The sequence below is a fragment of the Macrobrachium nipponense genome, chromosome 26 (genome assembly GCF_015104395.2).
Source record: "Macrobrachium nipponense isolate FS-2020 chromosome 26, ASM1510439v2, whole genome shotgun sequence".
Taxonomy (NCBI): domain Eukaryota; kingdom Metazoa; phylum Arthropoda; class Malacostraca; order Decapoda; family Palaemonidae; genus Macrobrachium; species Macrobrachium nipponense.
Genome location: NC_087215.1, coordinates 67,630,462 through 67,650,826, shown reverse-complemented (window position 1 = coordinate 67,650,826; position 20,365 = coordinate 67,630,462). Strand labels below are relative to the sequence as shown.

Genomic DNA, 20,365 nt, shown 5'->3' with positions numbered 1-20,365 from the left:
TTGTTGATTAACAAACGAACAAACCGCGAGCAATGATAAAGATGCAATTGGCAAGATCTCGTCAAAATGTATCGAATGTAGAGACTAACCACAAATGAGCTACGCCGATGAAGGCAGGCAATCGGAAATCGTAGGAATACGAAATCAACATTTTTAACAAATAATAACATCAACCTAACAGACTTAGATTATATCTGAATCACCGGCAATATTATGGAGGACAAAAAAAAACTCCCTTAAATTATATAAGATTTTGTTTATTTTTTGAAATACGCTTCAGATTTTGCAAAATATATTTTTGCATTTTAAATTACGTCAGAGGTCGTCAACACACTCGCTGCTCTTAACGCCATAGGCCAAGATGGTAGCGCAGCCAGCGCACATCAAGCGGAGCACTGTGTATTGGCTTATTCTCCCCCATCTACCCCTTCTTTACTGTAACTCTGTTATTATTCTCTTTCTTCATCTGACTTTCCTAACTATTGCTTCATAGTGTAACTAAGAAGTTTTCTTCCTGTTCCATTTTTCAAACCTCTTTTTTTTTTTTTTCTTACCGTCAATTTTCCTCTTCGGAGATGAACGACCTCACAGGTGCCAGCGCTTGATTTTGGCCTCAATTTTATATTCCATTTCGAAGAGGATAAACTGTTGTGTCATTCGTGCGTAAAACTACGTATATCTGAATGCGTACCGGCATCACATACGTTCTTGGGAAGAGCCCGTGTTTTTAAGCCGCATTTCGAGTGTCTAAAACACTTTTGAAATGTTTAATAAAATGAACCTGTTTGTTAACTGAGTGACGGTCTGCACTGTAATCCCATGATGAACAATGTCGACAATTTTAGACTGAACGGGAAGTACACAAGGACTCTGCATCGTCGACTGAAGGATACAAGGATTCTTCAGCGTCGAATAGATATCATATCGTCGCTAGATAGTCGAGCAGAGAATGCCAAGAGTTAAGACGGCCGAATACGCGATAGATTTGCTCAGAAATCGTTTGATGCAATCTATACCGTCGAATTAGGAAGGAAAAACGAATTATGGGATATGCAGACATTAATATTGGCGTTCATAGATAGTATTGTAGGACGCCGATCTCAGATCCTACTAAGAACAATTTTTGCGGAGAATTTACATCCCTCCTCTATGATTCGCTTCAGTTTTTGCTCTGTTTCATTATTTCAATATTATTTTAGCAAATTGTTTACTTAGTTACTGATAAGTTGTAGTTTTACTTAGACCTGTTTTGTAGGCAGATCTCATGAGCGTATAGCCTTCCCTATAAAATTTGAAGTCCGGGCAAAATAAAGATATATATATATATATATATATATAATATATATATATATATATATATGTGTGTGTGTGTATGTGTATGTACATATATACGTATATGTACACTGTATGTGTATGTATGTATGTGCGTGAGTACGCATGCCATTATGCCATAGGCAAATGCCTCTCCCCTTATAAGCCATTAGAACTCCTTCAGCTGCAACACATTTAATTTTCAACCACATTAACGAGCGTATATTTATATATCTATATATATCCTCCGCGCACTGGAAAACTTGCTAAATACATGTAAGCAGTCACAACGAGTATATTTACACAATTGTTTCCACAAGTCCATACTCTCTCGTCCTGCTTGGGTACGTTATTTCCTTGATCACGTTTGCGTAGGTGTCTCTGTGTGGTGTGGTTTACGAAGATCGCTGTGGACACTGCTGTATGGCCATTAGTGTGTCCCAATCTAAGGATTATGTCCCAATCTGGTATGTATTTGTGTCCCAATCTCCTAAGAATTTAATGTCCCAATGTGGGAAGTCTTCAAGTCCCAATCTGCTGCTTGCTACGTCTTATCGAACACTGTTTACTTTTGACGCCTGCAAGTGGCGTTCTTCGCGTATATTATTATATTTGCATTTGTGGAGAGAGAGAGAGAGAGAGAGAGAGAGAGAGAGAGAGAGAGAGAGAGAGAGAGAATTAAAACTATTCTTAAACGGCTAGTGCATGATTTCAAGCGCTTGAACAGGAAGAAGAAGGAGGAGAAGAAGAAGAAGAAGAAGAGAGGATAACCTCCTCCGACGGCTCCAGTTCCACCGAAAGAGAAGACGAAGACGAAGCAGCCTTCCAGTTACGTCAGCTCCACTTCGGAGCAATCCGTTGAGACCCTTCTCCTCTTGGCCGCGTGCAACTCGTCGGCGGTCAGCAGGAAGGGCGGCGGCGGTTGGGGCATGATGCCCGTCGAAGGGTGCTGCTGCTGGTGATGCTGAGAAGCGGCGGCGGCGACGGCGATAGCGCCCTCGGAGAGCACAGGGTGGCCGAGGGAATCCTGAAGACGGGGGTGCGAAGATGAGGAGGAGGAAGACGCCATTTTGGCCGCAGCAGCGGGCGAGAAGAACGGCAGTCCCCCTCCCCCCCGCCCAGAGGGGGGCTGATGGGCGGCGGGCACTTGGCGGCGTCGAGGGAAGCAGCCTCCTGAACGCCGGAAGAAGAAGGAGGGGTCATCTTCCTCTCGAGCGACCTGAGGGCGGCGTCCGTCGAGCTCTCGTCGTCGCTGCTCAGGTCCGGGTCGCGGGGATCGTCGCCGGGGGCGTGGGCATGGTTGGCGGGCGGCTGCTGGGTCAGGTCGCCGCCGTCGGGCTGGCTCGTGTCGTCGCGCAGGCGTCGTAGTCGCTCTTGTTCCTCGCGTTTCTGCTTCCGCCATTTGGCCCGCCGGTTCTTGAACCACACCTGCGGGAGGAGGAGATGATAGCTACGTCAGAGGAGGAATCCTACATACGAACTCTCTATTAAATAAACTCTCCTTTAGATAAACTCTTTTAAATAAACTATTAACGAAAGAACTTATTCAATAAAATATTTAATACACTCTCAATTTACATAAACTCTCCGTTAAATAAACTCTTGTAAATAAACTCTCCGTTAAATAAACTCTTGTAAATAAACTCTCTGTTAAATAAACTCTTGTAAATAAACTCTCCATTAAATCAACTCTCTATTAAATAAACTCTCCGTTATATAAACTCTTTTAAATAAACTATTAACGAAAGAACTTATTCAATAAAATATTTAATACACTCTCAATTTACATAAACTCTCCGTTAAATAAACTCTTGTAAATAAACTCTCCGTTAAATTAACTCTCTATTAAATAAACTCTTTGTTAAATAAACTCTCCGTTAAATTAAATCTCTATTAAATAAACTCTCCGTTAAATTAACTCTCTATTAAATAAACTCTCCATTAAATAAACTCTCTATTAAATAAACTCTTTGTTAAATAAACTCTCCGTTAAATAAACTCTTTTAAATAAACTATTAACGAAAGAACTTATTCAATAAAATATCTAATACACTCTCAATTTACATAAACTCTCCTTAAATCCTTGTAAATAACTCTCCGTTAAATTAACTCTCTATTAAAGATAAACTCTGTTAAATAAACTCGTAAATAAACTCTTGTTAATAAACTCCTCCGTTAAATAAACTCTTTTTCTAATAAACTTCTAAAATACTTTTATACGAAACTTAAAAAATCTAAATAAATAAATAAACAAACTCTCATTAAACAAATAAAATCGTTAAATAAACTCTTGAAATAAACTCTCCGTTTAAATTAAACTCTCTATTAAACTCTTTTAAATAAACTCTTCGTTAAATAACTCTTCAATAAAACGTTAAATAAACTCTTGTAATTTCAATAAAATCTCCTCCGTTAAATAAACTCTGAAATAAACTCTCTGTTAAATAACTCTATTAAACTAAACTCTTTGTTAAATAAACTCTCCGTAAATTAAATCTCTATTAAAATAAATCTCCTGTTAAATTAACTCTCTATTAAATAAACTCTCCATTAAATAAACTCTCTATTAAATAAACTCTTGTTAAATAAACTCTCCGTTAAATAAACTCTTTTAAATAAACTATTAACGAAAGAACTTATTCAATAAAATATCTAATACACTCTCAATTTACATAAACTCTCCGTTAAATAAACTCTGTAAATCAAACTCTCGTTAATTTACTCTATAAAATCTTGTTAAAAACCTAAACTCTCCGTTAAATAAACTCTTGTAAATAAACTCTCCGTTAAATAAACTCTCCGTTAAATAAACTCTTTTAAATAAACTATTAACGAAAGAACTTATTCAAAACAATATTTAATACTCTCAAATTTACATAAAATCCGTTAAATAAACTCTTGTAAATAAACTCTCCGTTAAATTAACTCTATTAAACTCTGTAAATAAACTCTCCGTTAAATAAACTGTAAATAAACTCGTTAAATAAACTCTTTTTAAATAAACTATTAACGAAAGAACTTATTCAATAAAATATTAATACTCTCAATTTACTAAAATCTCCGTTAAATAAACTCTTGTAAATAAACTCTCTGTTAAATTAACTCTCTATTAAATAAACTCTTTGTTAAATAAACTCTCCGTTACATAAACTCTTGTAAATAAACTCTCCGTTAAATCAACTCTCTATTAAATAAACTCTCCGTTAAATAAACTTTCTATTAAATAAACTCTTTGTTAAATAAACTCTCCGTTAAATAAACTCTATTAAATAAACTATTACGAAAGAACCTATTCAATAAAATATTTAATACACTCTCAATTTAAATAAACTGTCTATTAAATAAACTCTCCGTTAAATACTCTCTACTAAATAAACTCTTTATTAAATAATCGATTAAATACACACTCTCCATCTAATGAGCTTTCTATTAAATTCACTCTCTATTAAATAAAATCTCTATTAAATGAACTCTCCATTAATTAAATTCTCTATCAAATAAACTCTTTATTAAATAAGCTCTATCAAATAAACTCTTTATTAAATAAAATCTCTGTTAAATAAACTCTATTAAATAAACTCTTTAGTAAATAAAATCTCTATTAAGTAAACTCTCCAATAATTAAACTCTCTATTAAATAAACTTTTTACTAAATAAAAGCTGTATTAAATAAACTCTTTGTTAAATAAAATCTCTATTAAATAATCTGTATTAAATAAGCACTTCATTAAATAAAATCTCTATTAAATAAACTCTGTTAAATAAAATCTCTATTAAATAATCTGTATTAAATAAACACTTTATTAAATAAAATCTCGAGTAAATAAACTCTTTGTTAAATAAAATCTCTATAAAAAGAACCCTTTATTAAATGAACTATCTATTTCACTCACTGATTACGATTAAATTACTGGGTATGCCTATAACCTTGGTGGTTCTCTTATGGGCCTACATGCAGTAGGGTCTACGTGTCAAACACATTATTTCTACGTATTTCAGTGGTCACACTGTTCCCTGCATTTTCTTTTATCTCTAGGTGCATAATATACTATCACACACATATTATATATATATATATATATATATATATATATATATATATATATATATAATATATATATAAAATATAGTAGAAGTATGAACCGATTTTGTCATATATCTGTGAACAAAGAGGTAAACTGGAAAAACAATCAGAATTTGACGGCTGTTTATCACAAATGTGATAAAAGGCAAAGAATGATAAAATGTACTTCATGTACGAACGTCCATAAAACGCCGTGTTAAGTATTATAAGTTTATACGTTCATTCCTTTCCCATTTCGAAATTTTTGATCTGCTTTGCCTTCACGCCCAACCCCACCCCCCAACCCTCAAACACCCCCCTCTCCAGGCCTTCCTAAGACCCTCCCAACCCCTCCGGAGTGGTTCCCCAACGGGAGTGCACCACCTCCCCTAAATTCAATAAAAAAAAAAAAAAAAAGCTAAAAATCTCTGTTCCCCCTTCCGGGCACCAGAGGCAATCGGGAGGGACCATCAACGTCTAATTTGTTAACGAGACGTGACGTACCGCGTAGAAGGGGTGATCTGTGATTTCCAATTGATCGTCTATTCCGCTGTGCTCATCTGTCGCGCCTATTATTGCACTGTGGATTGATCAGTATTATTCGTGGAAGGATAGAGAGGTAGGTTGATCCGGGCTCTCACATATAATAAAGAAATGCTGATCGCTCGTTATCTCCCAAAGTTCATACAATTCTCTTTGTATTTTCGTCATTTACTTATTTTTATCTCGTTTATGTTTTGTTTTCATGCGCTATCTCTTCTTTCTGTTGTTTTTTTTCCCTTCTGTCACTTCTTCCAAACGAACACCGTATTCTTTGGAACCTTGAATTTCAAGTCAGTGGCCGCTTCGGATTAGTTCCATACGAATAGGGTTCATTTTATATCTTAATAATAATAACAGGGATAGGAATAAGGGATACCAGCAGAACAAACCATTCGGAACCAACCAGAAATGACTATGCAGCCAACTAAGAGGGGAAGACAACCCCCAAGATATTCTTGAAGCCGAAAACCGAGTAGGAGACTCTGAGAAAACATATGATAGACAACCTAAAAAATAATAATATTACTAAAAATAATAATAATAATAATACAAGGTTAGTGGGCCAGGATATATACTAATGTATACTATATATAGCCTATATATATATAAGCGAATACCAACAGGAAAATGATAGGCAGAAATCCAAGCGCTTTCGTCGTAGTAAAGACGAAAGCGCTTGTATTTCTACTTATCATTTTCCTGGGGTATTCGCTTATTGAATGAAGTCACGTGCATCTACTGTGATTTATATATATATATATATATATATATATATATATATATATATATATATATATATATATATATATATATATATGTATATATATATATAATATATAGATATATATATATATATATATATATATACATATATATATATATATATATATATATATATATATTATATATATATATATATATATATATACATATATAAACAACGGGAATTCTTCAGCATCAACAGGTAACTTTTTTGACTGTAAGATTTGGAGAAACCATCAAAATAGCAAAGGAAACGTCCATATAAAAGTTGGATTATTATTAAAGAATAAAGTAGAATAGAGAAAAGAGTCGAGGAAATGGAAGGTATTAACAAAATTTTCTATATAAAAGTTGGATTATTATGAAAGAATAAAGTAGAATAGAGAGATGTCGAGAAAATAAGAAGTATCAAAAAAAAAAAGCGAAAGAAGGAAGTAGGAGGTATTAACCGAGGAAAGACAATAATAAAGTATACTATTGGAAGGCTAGACGAAAAGGGTGATAGAAAAGAGGAGAGAACACGTTTCTTGAAAACTGAAAAATAAATTTTGAAATATATATATTTCTAAAAACGAGCGACTATAAGAAATCTCACAATGTTGAAAAAATCTATTCACAGATGCACAAAGAAGAAATCTCACGTGAAAAAATCTATTCACAGATGCACAAAGAAGAAATCTCACAATGGTGAAAAAATCTATTCACAGATGCACAAAGAAAAACAGTTACCATAAAAAAACCAAATTGACGATGATTTACGAAAATGTAAAAATGAAAAAAAAAAAAAAACCTTACCATGGTTAAATATTTTAGGCGTCAAGAAATAAATTTACTTTCCATGGTAAAGGAAAACTTGGTCCTACAGGTAGGAAAAAAAACTGCATTAAATGCTGAAGGAGAAAAAAAAGTCCAGTATTCAGAAAGTCTGGAACAAAATCCTGATAAAAGTATATAAGGAAAGATACAGAATATGAAATTTTTTTTTTCTGCAAGACGAAACAAACGATGACAGTAAGTCTTAGGGACGCCACAAACATCAATTATCCGGAAAAATCAAGAACTGACAGATGAAAATCATGCATTGTCAAGGAATCTGCGTAAAAGTATAATATCCTGAATGATACAGAATAAATATAATATAAAACCTTTTTTTTTCATCTGGGAAAACTAAAACTAAGAGACAGTCATAGGTCCTGGGGAACCCCACAAACACCAGCTATCAGGAAAAATCTGGGTTAAAATAAAATATCCGTAAAGATACACAACAAATATAAAAAAATTTCATTTTTCATCTGGATAATGAAACAGGAGATAGCAATGGGTCCTGGGGAACCCCAAAATCACCAGTTATCCACAAAAATCGAGACAATTTCCCAGGGTAGAAGTGGAACCGACCCATGGGGTAACAGAAGTCATGAAAAATCAACAAAGTGCTTAATTAAGGACGTGATCTTCCGTAATAGGTTCTTGAATCGTTAGAATCGAATATTAACATTTAGGCCAAAGGATAAAGCACTGGGACCCGTGAGGTTATTCAGCTGAAACGGAAATTGACAGTAAATGGTCTGAAAGGTGTAACAGGAGGAAAACCTCAAAGCAGTTGCACTATGAATCAATTATCAGAAGAGGGTGGAAAGGCAGATGGAAGAAAGAGACTATGAAGGGAGGAACAGTGAAAGGAACGAAAGGGGTTGATGCTAAGGGACGAAGGTGCGCTGCAAGGAACCTTAAGTAATGCCTACAGTGCACCGCATGAGGTGCACTGACGGCACACTACCCTTCTACGGGGAGTTATTGAATCGCCAGAACTTGTCTCTTTCTTTGACTTTTTTATTATTTGTTATTTTTTTATTATTCCTCTCCACGAGTTCGTTGTTGTTAAAGGTTAAGCTGGCCTTATGCCAGCACAGGCTCTTTCTCATAGAGCAGCCGGTGAAAACGATTCATTACTTGTTCAGCCATATTTTTTGTGTATTAGGTTGCTCTGCAAATTTGGGTCCTTGAGCTTACATTGTAAAATTCTATACTTTCCCAGACAGGGTTCCAGCCTGGCTTGTAATACAAGAAGATAGAGCTTTTACATAAGAAAATCTCAAAAATGGAAAGAAGTCATCCATTCGATCAAATATACAGTGGAAATTGCTCGTTCAATGAAGAATGGAAATTGATCAATTGTATCAAGTAATCTTATTACTATTATTTATTTATTATTTTTTTCCCATGTATTGAGGCGCCGGTAAGGATAACAAAAAGACAATGTTCTTTCAGAGCTCTGCTTTTGGAGGTGCTGTCCCCCCCCCCCCCCGAGTAAATGTACATTCCCGTCTCATACAAAAAAAAAAAAAAAAAAAAAAAAAAAAAGGGAATTTGGAAAAACTGGTGTAAGAAGTATTACCACTATTCCCTCGGAAGCGGAAGAATACAAATTCTAAAGAGACTATAAGAATAAAAATGTTGGAAGTAAGTGATTCCCTGAAAACAAACTCCAGAACGCCCCCCCCCCACCGCCCGCGTAGCAAAACCCCAGTATAGCAGGTTGGGTGGACGCGCTGAGCAAACCACACCCGGTTCTCAAACACCCCTAACTGCGGGGACCTCTTCTCCTTCTCCTTTCGCCCAAGGTATGATTCCGCCCATCAAAAAGACACCCTTCGTGATTGGGACGGTTGCTCGGTGAAAGGGGTGGATGAGCGGGCGGGCAGATGGGCCCGCCCACCCGGTATTGGGGGGACTACTGACCCCTGCTTCTGCTTCTGCTGCTGCTGCTGCCGTCACCAGCAGAGAGAGAGAGAGAGAGAGACGAGCGCCCTCCCTACCTGCTCCTCCTACCTCCCCACCCCACCACCTGGTACCACCACCTTTCGCGCCATTTTTGCCTCCCGCCAAATCTCACAAAGTGGCTATTAGCTTCTCTCAACAACAACGAACCTAAAATTAAATTGTCGTCGCATCATATCGTCAAATTAGCGCGAGTTTAAAGCGAGCTCGCTCTAGCTACCATGAACCTCGTCTTTGTCACATTAACGCGTTCGACTCAAAGTTTGTAAATGGGCAATTAGCGGCTCCAGCAACCGTGATCGCTAATTGGCCAGTCAGTTTACATTGTTGCCACGTCGATGGTCACACACGCCCCGCTTGCCACATCACCGATCATAGCTGACACGGGAGAGATGATGTCCCCGACTGCAATAGGCGATTCTCTCTCTGCCAGCGATGGAGGCGGCCCTTTGATTCGCTTTGTATAGACGGGAAATATTATTCTCCCCAATGGACAGGCGAAAGAATATTACTTTCTTTGTCGGGCGCAAAAGACACATTCGGTATTTCTTCACAAGTGCGGAGAGAGAGAGAGAGAGAGACGACTCGTGCGGAATTTGAATAAACATTGGATTCGAGATATATTTGACGTTTCATTTCAATTTGCGAGTGGAGGAGGTAAAAGAGATTTTAATACACGCCGGTGTATTTGCGTGCCTCTCTCTCTCTCTCTCTCTCTCTCTCGGGAAAAGGGCGAAACGAGGACTGGAGGAGTTCGTGCTTGCAAAACGCACAATATGCTGCCTGTATGTTTAAAGAATGTATGTTCGCGTGAGTGTATATATGCTTTTCTTGTGATTAGACGTACGTCCGTCGGTGAATGGAATGATTTGGGTATATTGCGAATTCAGTTTCAGATGCTGATATGTATGCTACAGTGCTACTACTGTACATTCTAAGTAAAAAAAAACAATCTGCAACACTTCACTATAAATACTTACAAATCTTGAGTAAGGAACGTATCTTGCTGAGAACGGTTCAGATGAGCACAGCGCTTTATCCATTTGTCATACGATGTTTATACTCTGGTTTTTTCCATATGTCCATCCGCCTGTGGTGTTTTCGCATGGTAACACTGCGTCCTGGGCTTTACATAGTTACGGTATATGTAAGTTTTAGGTAAATAAAAAGATATCTAGGTGTAACTTGCAACTGAAAAGTGTTTTAATAATTCACTGAATGCGAATTACACCGTTAATATTCGAAAAAGGATATTATTTAAAGCCCGGGACGCAGCGTTACCATGCGCAAACACCACAGGCGGATGGACAGATGGAAAAAAACAGAGAATAGTTAACCTAAGCTGCTAAATAAACCCTCTTGCATGATTATTATAATAATAATGTCGATTTTCCCGTTGCAAATTGACTCGTAGCTTTTGAATAAATTACTTTCTCGGAGTCATAAGGGTAACGCTTCTTTAAGAAATTACCTACGGTATAACAGAACAGGTCTTTTGGTCAGTCTGTCCGTGACAGTTAGCAGTTAGAAAGAAATCACGGTATTGTAATCGTCGTTCGATTCAAATAGCACGGTCTCTTGCTCAAAAATGAAAGAGGGGTTTTTTAGGAGACTGCAAAACTCAGGGCAGGAAGGGGGAATGGAGGTCAAGTAAAAGGCTAAAAGATGGATGCGGCTAGGGGCCGAAGGTGACGCGGAAAACAACCTTTAGTAGTGCCTACAGCTCACCACTTGAGGCGAACCGACGGCACTGACCCTCTATGGGAAATATTAACGTTACGAGGCCAAGGGTCATTCAATGAACTTAATCTGAAGGTCACAGAAATATGATACACAGAGATTAAGGATGAACTTCAGCGATTCTCCATCAAACTACAGAGCGATTTTGCCTTCAGTTTCTCTTGAACTTCAGCAATTCTTCATCAAAATCTCAGAGCGATTTTGCCTTCAGTTTCTCTTGAACTTCAGCGATTCTTCATCAAATCTCAAAGCGATTTTGCCTTCAGATTCTCTTGGTGGTTTCCAGAGATTCATTAGCAAAAAAAAAAAGGACTTCATAGTCGCTGACCACCTCCACTGCGACGCCTGATTAGGACACATGAAATCATGCAAGTTTTCTTGACGACTGCCATAAGTATGAGCCCTTTAAGCAATGAAGACTATATGCCTACTGAGATGGATCTTCGTTCATCAAAACCACTGGTCCTGGGATGGGTTTTTTGCTAATGAAGACCACTGTAGAATGAGATGGGTCTTTGTTCATGAACACTATTGTTACTGGGATGGGTCTTTGTTCTTGAAGACCATTTACTGGGATGGATCCTTGTTCTTGAAGAACAGTTACTGGGATGGGTCCTTGTTCATTAGACCAGTTACTGGGATGGGTCCTCGTTCATTAGACCAGTTACTGGGCTGGGTCTTTGTTCATTAAGACCAGTTACTGGGATGGATCCTTGTTCATTAAGACCAGTTACTGGGATGGGCCACTGTTCATAAAGATCACTGTTATCGTCATGGGTCTTTTTGCATACGACCACTGATACTGAGATGCTTGTGAAAGCACGATCTAGCGTGATGGTAGCTCAGCGTGTGGCAAGCACTGAAAGTTATACGGAATTGTGGACATCACGTACCATCAAATATCTGTGATGGGGGGTACCAAATATATGTGATAGACGGTGAGTTCAGAGGTCCTCACCAGGCCTCTTTGTCCCTTCGATAGCGAACTATACTTACAGGACATACTGGAGATGGGGAAAGGAATGCAAAAATTACTATAATTTTTAATTACCTATCATCATCATCGTATTCATCTACATCTTATCATTATTATTATTCAATAGTTTTTCGTTACTCCCGTTAATTCACTATCATCCTTACTGTTGTTATTCTATTTTGTGGTTATTCCTGTTGTTATGGCAACTACCGTCAATCCCATTATCACTTTTAAAATACTTTATTTTTATTATTTTTTAAAATTATTTTTATTGTTCACCAACGTTATCAAAAGCACCTCAATGACTATATTCGTCATTTATCATCAAGATCTTAGGACCGAATTCCATAATTCAGCAGCTGATTACCTTCCAGAGGACGAATAGTTCGATAATCAGCCTCTCCTCCACGCTGGGAATAATTATGCAAGATGATGATGATTATCAGGCGATGTAATTCCTGGGGATAATCAGCCTCTCCTCCAGGACGGGATCAATTATACAAGATGACGATAATTATCAGATATTAAAGATATAATTCCTGGTGATGAGAGATGTACTGACCTCGTTTAAGGTTGCATAGGGCTTATGCCAGCGTCAACTCATGTCCCTTAAGCAGCCTGTATGAGACAGCAATCATAACAACGGGTAGTGTTGAAAATAAAATATATATCAATAAAATTTCCGTTTACTCGGGGAGTAAGCCTACAAACTACTTTGTTGTTCTTCTTCTTGTTGGGTGGGAAGGAGGGGGGGGGTAGGAAAGCCTGAAAAAGGTCTGAAAAAAGGTCTGAAAAAAAAAGTCTGAAAAAAGGTCTGAAAAGTTTGAAAAGGTCTGAAAAAAAAAAGTCTGAAAAAGGTCTGAAAAAGGTGTTTCGCATCGAGTTAAAGATACAGGAATTTTAGGATGTGTGATTTATTTATTAGAATGAAAATGGAAAAAAATAAATAATGTTAAACAGCACAGAACAATTATTACAAATAAAATACAGCGTATTTATTTAAATCTTCGTCGGTGAAACAACGGTCTATTTGACCGTAGATTTTAGCACGCGTCCCGAGTAAGCTGGAGGTTGGATCATGCCTTGTTTAAAAAATACATGAAATATTCTTCATTTCACAACCAAGTAACCAAAGCTCAGTGTATATATAAATATACATATATATATATATATATATATATTATATATATATATATATATATATATTCTAAGATAATACTTTGTATATAATACCAGACAGAAACATGGTTTCAATTCATTCAATAAACCGACATAACTAAACAAGTGTTGTTAGTCTTTCCAATTTGGTTGTGACTGGTCAAGTTATATGCAAGATTTTCAAAACATATTATTATAACAATTCGAGTTATTTTCCAATGGTTTTTTTTTTTCCCTGGTTTTTAATTGGTTAATTTTTTTGATATTGAAAAGTTCTGAGCATTTGAACCTTCTCGCTTTGCTTCCAATTTGTTTATGTATGTTGACTAAGTCTGATCGTCTGTAGCGTTCAAATTTGAAGGCAACAGGCCAAGTGATATAAAGCAAATATGAACTTTTAACCACCTCAATTTGCTTGCAACTGGGTATGTGAAATGAAAGCACTTTTAAACTTATCAACAATATCAAAATGCTGGAAGCTACGAAAAGGTTTGAAGTTTGTTATACAAGTGAATTCTTTACGTTGCAATATTCTCTTTTCGCTTCCAAGCTGTTAGGTGATATACAAAAGACTACATTCCTATCTAGTAATGATGAAATGATTGAAAATTTTAAAAGTTTATACCTTAGACCTAAAATGCTCCCCGCCCACCCCCCAAAATAAAAACTGTAATTTACTGCGTTGAAGGTCAGTGAGTGTATAACAAACCACAGCACTTTCTCATAAAAAAAATTAATATTTTGAGTTAAATTTGGAAAAAAAAAGTGTTGCATGACACAAAAAAAATTATTGCTTAACTCGAAACGTATGTTACAATATAACGTAGAAAAATGTTCTGCAGTCTTATAACGCCCATAATAATAGCAAGTTCTTTAAAAAAAAATTTAAAAAATCAATTTATTTTAGGAAAAGAATTTGCATGTAAAAAAAAAAAAAAAAATAAAAAAAAAAAGCTCAACAAGAAACGTTCGTCGTAAATCTAACAAAGAAAAAACCTCTAAACGGAGAGAATTATTTATTCTTCCGTTCCGTCATAATTACGAAAAAAAGAAAAAAAAAAATAGGGGGGTGGGGGGAGTCAGTATCCAAGCCATCAGACAGAACACCAAACCGTGCGTGCGCTTTGGTGACGCAACACAAAAGAACCTAAAAAAAAAAAAAAAAAAAAAAAAAAATCCACAAAAGTGCAACATTGTAACTCTGAAGTATAATAAACGCACGATAAAAAAGAAAAATGTCATTCGCCGACTGCCTCTGGTGCTGTTTAATGATTAGTTTACCGCAAATGATGGCGAAGCGACTAATTGCTTTGAAGTGCTTGGAAATGCTTTGCAAGACCTCACACTCGGACTCTTCCTCGCACGTATTCAATTCCGGCGCGCTGCCTATGAAGAACACCTCGTCATTACACCACAGAAAATATGAAAACTCGACAATATGCTGTTAATTGGCCTCTGGTCTGAACTTTGATTTGCTTTTTTTTTCTCTTTTTTTTTTGTCCTTTCTCTATTTTTTTTAATGCCCACATTTAAAAAAAAAGTGGGAATGGGGAATACTGTAGAGAGAGAGAGAGAGAGAAAGCTACCGTCAAAATGTACATTAGGCAAAATATATCAAACTGAAAAAGAGGAAGGAAGAGGAAGGAGAGTGAGAGGAGAACGAGATGCGGAAGAGAAGGAAGAGAGAGAGAAGAGAAGGGCAGCAGAAGGTAACCGCCGGAAAAAAACAAAATGTACATTAGTCTTAAATGCAAAAAATAAAAAAAATAGAGAAGAAGAGAGAGTAGAGAAAGATGGAGCGAATAGAGGAGATAGAGAAAGGAGAGATAGAGAAGAGAGAAGAGAGGCAGGCAGGCAGGTATAGGCAGGCAAGAGCTACCTTTTGAAAATGTGTACACACATACATTAAGCAAAATATATAAAACTGAAACATCGTCGTGGGGCGGCAAATGTCCACACACATCAAAATAAAGAAATTGTTTCACATTTCCAACCGTATGATATAGAGAGAGAGAGAGAGAGGGAGAGAGAGAGGGGGACCTCGTTAACTCGCAATGCAAAATATGATGGAAAAGACTGGGTGGGGGAAAACACAATATATATATAAATTTACATATAAATAAATAAATATATATATACACACACTAACTAATATGCATGGATGTAGAAATGAATAATATCTCCCTTCTCGTTTTACTCCGTCCCAATTATTTTTCATTCATTTATTTTCTGCTCTTAATGATCGCACCAGCCTTTTTTCTTTTTTTTTTTTTTTTTTGCTTGCTTCTGCATTTTTTTTTTTTTTTTTTTTTGTATGATAAGCATTTTGTTAAAAAATGTCATGAATGGAGCGAGATGCGACGTATATTTCACAACTGCGCGACTCAGTTACGATTAGCAGCGTAACTCTTGAAGCAGGTGATGGTAATGAAACTAAAAAAAAAAATTTTTTTTTTAATAAAATTAGAAAAATTTTAACCCCCCTCCTCCAACACCCCACCTCACGAAAACTGATCCACGGTACCACATCACCGTGAGACGATTCCCAGTTGAATATTTGCGTACTACAGCTAGTTGTCTTTATAACATTAAGCTGGTATTTTTTGCCTAACGGCAACTCGCAGGTCTGTTTAAGTTATAAAAGGCATGAGAGAGGCCTGGTGTGAACCTCTGGTTACTGTCACCCAAACCGAGACCTTTGGCCTGCTGACACAACTTACAATAATTAGTCATAGTAATGCGTACAATATATAAACTTATATATATATATATATATATATATATATATATATATTATATATATATTATATATATATATATATATAATATAATCATACACATATATATATTTCAATTTTGCAAAGGAAAAATAAATAAATAATTTTTGCGTGATGCAAGGGAATGGGCAAACTTCTATTAATGTATATTTGACGAATATTTTCTTAAATTCATGAAAAAAAAATTCTGTTCATTTCCAGTTTAAATGACCTCATAGTATCTTTACATGAAATATCTGCGAACACACTGAACAAAGAAACCTATTACCAAGGAAATTAGAAATTTAGACAATTCTCTACGATCGTAAAAAGCTCCCTAACTTTGTCCGTAAGCCCAAACGCAGAATGAGACATAAAGAGCATCAAAATATTGATGATATCATAATAAAGGCTCACCACATATCCTTAAAAATCACCTCCCCGCCTGCAAAGCATTCAATATGACCTACGGGCTGCTTTGTGAGCAAGAGCCCATGCTGGCATAAGGCCTTCTTAATCTCAAACAAACAATTATACAGGATAAGTCTCTTATGCCAAAATCACCTATATCTATCTCTCTCTTTCTTTTCTGATTTTCTTTGTGGCTATGTTTTCACAATTGAAACTATTATAAAACTTTTTTTTTATTTTCTGTCTTCAGTGCACCGTTTTTACGTTCGCTATTTTGTTTCTTTGAACGTGTTGGAATAAACGACAAGTATTCGTCTTTAACATGACACTAAAATAAAAGTATCCAATCACGGGATATCATTTTTCCACACCAAAATCATAAGAAAGTTCAGTGAGTAAATGTGGCTAAATAAAAAATGGGCGCATTAAAATGGCAATACTACGGATTAATAAAAACAAGTACAAAAAACGCGCCAAAGAAATAAAACTCTCCATAAAGCTTATTTAATCCAGACCACCGAAAATAGACCTACCCCTCTCGGTGGTCGCGGTTATCACTGGTATGAGCCGCGACTCACGAAACTCTCAGCCGGTGGTGGTGGCCAGACGCACGACGATCATGACTAACTTTAACCTCAAATCAAATCAAAACTTTTGAGGATAGAGGGCTGGAATTTGGCATGGTTGGCGACTGGAGGGTGGGTGATCAACATACCAATTTGCAGCCCTCTAGCCTCAGTAGGTTCTAAGGTCCGAGGGCGGACAGGAAAAAAAGTGTAGACGGGCAGACAAATCCCTCATCTTACCTCGACTCTTTCTTCCTTGAGGTCGACCTTGAGCGCCAGCTGTTCCCTGAGCAGGACGTCTGGGTAGTGGGTCTTGGCGAAGGTCCTCTCCAACTCCTCGAGCTGCTCCTCGGTGAAGATCGTCCTGTGGCGTCTCTTGCGTTTGCCCCCGGCGCCTGAGGCTCCGAAGAGCGAGGCCGAGTAGAGACCTGGGTACTGGCCAGGACCTTCGAGGGAAGAAACCAGTGGGATTGTTAGTTTTGGTCTCAACAGATGGCGTTGTTCGTTTTGTTTACATTAAAAATGGCGGTACTCGAGCATTTCTATAATATCAAGTTAATTCCTGCGCTTATGAAGAGAGAGAGAGAGAGAGAGAGAGAGAGAGAGAGAGAGAGAGAGAGAGAGAGAGAGAGAATCATTTTGTCACAAGTTGGTCATTCAATTTTGGTTTTTCTCCCACGGTTGCAAAAACCAAGTCTTCGTTGCAGATTTATCACGACACACACACACACACACACATACACACACACACACACACATATATATATATATATATATATATATATATATATATATATATATATATACATATATAAACTCAGGAAGTTATGCAGGTAAGAATTCTCAAACACACGTACGATTAAATAAAAAAATAAATACGCAACAAGACTCATAAACGTATTCGTAGACTTTGCGTATGCATATATACGCATAAACATAATATGTGAATTATTATATACTACGCACGTATATTATACTGATAAGATCGAACGGACACAGATAATCTGGCAAATCAACACTTGTGCAGACACAAAGATAAGTCAGCACGAGCACATACGAGCTGGCAAATTAACACAAACACAAACTGATACATTTTGAAAACACAAGCATAAAGCTGGAACACACTAAAACACACGCAAACACGCAACACTTTTAATCAAACAAAAAGACACACGTCAACTTGCATATTGACGGATAAAAAAATTTAAAAATAAATAAAAAGCGTCTAATTTCCTTCGGCGCGATCAAGTTTTCTGTACAGCGTAGAATCAAGGCCACCGAAAGTAGATCTACCTTTCGGTAGTGGTATAATGCTGAATGCGGCGCGGCCCACGAGACTTTAACCACGGCCCTGTGGTGGCCTTGCCTGCATCGTTACCAGAGGCACGATTACGGCTAACGTTAACCTTCATTAACAATCAAAACTATTGAGGCTAGAGGGCTGCAATTTGGTATGGTTGATGATTGGAGGGTGGACGATCAACATACTAATTTGCAGCGCTCTAGCCTCAGTAGTTTTGAAGATCTGGGGGCGGACAAGAAAAGTGCAAACGAGGGAGTGTGGGGGGGGGGGGGGGGGGGGGGGGGGGTGAAGTTCCGGACGGACAGATAGAGATATTGTTCTTTTTATAAAACTAAAAACACGTATAGACTTTCATAAAGACAGATTACTAATAAAACTCTGGGGAAAGAAACAAAAATACCCGGAAATGGAAGATTTTAAAAAGGGGTGGGTGAGAGGGGGGGCGGGGGTCGAAAATGAAAAAAAAAAAACAAAAAAAATAATAAGAATTTCCGGTTTAAATCCAAATTTTGAAACCGAATCGGATGATAGATTACAGCAAAATCCATCCATCGATTTTATATCTCAAGAGGTAAAAGCGTTAGAGGATATTCCGGACGAAGAAGACATCGATATAATCCGATTGAGGGAGAGAGAGAGAGAGAGAGAGAGAGAGAGAGAGAGAGAGGAGAGAGGCTCTTCCCTAATCTAAGCACAAAAGTAAATTTCCCTTTCGTCTATCTCTCTCTCTCTCTCACTCTTCCATTTCTTACGCTTTTAATTTCCTAAGCCAGTTCAAAAGACAATTCTTAAGGCGCTTTCTTCCTCACTTTAACTTTTCTTCCCCTTCGTGAGGACGAGAGAGAGAGAGAGAGAGAGAGAGAGAGAGAGAGAGAGAGAGAGAGAGAGCTAACACCCCTCCCCTCCACTCTCTCTCTCTCTCTCTCCTCCCTCCCTCCCTCTAAGCGGGTTAAACACTAATCTATTTTTCAATTAGTTAATTGACTAACTTCACCTCGTCTCATCCTACCTGAATGTCTTCACAGAGCACCAATTAAACATATTGTCCCTTGAGAGAGAGAGAGAGAGAGAGAGAGAGAGAGAGATGGTATCTAAAATGTAAAGAAATCTACAATTCTTAACCCTGGAAAAAGAGGAAGTGAGAGAGAATGGAATGGAATATATAATTGTGAAGCATAACTCGAGAAAGAGAGAGAGTAGAGAGATGAGAGGAGAGAGAGAGAGAGAGAGAGAGAGAGAGAGAGAGAGAGAGAGCCGGACGAACTCGGCCACGGCTCAAGAAGTTTCTAGGGTACTTTGAAGCCTCGAGTTGTATTGCTCCGATATGGATAAGGAACAAGGGACAGGAGGAGATTTGGAAGGGAAGGGGGGGGGTTGGGGGGGGGGAGGACGGTTTTAGGAGGGAGGGGGACCAAATAACCCCACCACATTCCCTTTGGATGAGGGATTGACGGCACTATAAACGGATTCAAGAAAAGGAAATGGGTATATTTAGGAGGAGGCCATCTGATTCCAACCTGTCATTTTCAGTATCACTTTAATCAATAGTCTATGTATACGAGAGAGAGAGAGAGAGAGAGAGAGAGAGAGTGCAAACTTCTTTTGAGAGAGAGAGAGAGAGAGAGGGAGAGAGATAGAGCACCAACCTATGTATGAGAGAGATTTAACCCCTGTATAGGAGAGAGAGAGAGAGAGAGAATACTAATCCATGCATGAGAGAGAGCGAGAGAGAGAGAGTACTAACCTTTTATGAGTGAGAGAGATAGAAGCACCAACCTATGTATGAGAGAGATTTAACCCCTGTATAGGAGAGAGAGAGAGAGAGTACTAATCCATGCATGAGAGAGAGCGAGGGAGAGAGTACTAACCTTTTATGAGAGAGAGAGAGAGAGAGAGAGAGAGAGAGAGAGAGAGAGCACCAACCTATGTATGAAAGAGATTTAACCCCTGTATAGGAGAGAGAGAGAGTACTAATCCATGCATGAGAGAGAGCGAGAG

General features: G+C 37.4%; 1 protein-coding gene across 1 annotated transcript in view; it reads right to left on the bottom strand.

Moving 5' to 3' along the window:
• Nucleotides 1–436: 436 nt before the first annotated feature.
• Nucleotides 437–20,365, bottom strand: part of LOC135199705 (homeobox protein ARX-like) — a 62,490-nt gene continuing 42,561 nt past the window's right edge. The window contains 2 exon segments of the mRNA XM_064227861.1: nucleotides 437–2,739; nucleotides 17,305–17,510. Coding sequence (XP_064083931.1) covers nucleotides 2,212–2,739; nucleotides 17,305–17,510 — 734 coding nt within the window. The 3' untranslated portion in view covers nucleotides 437–2,211.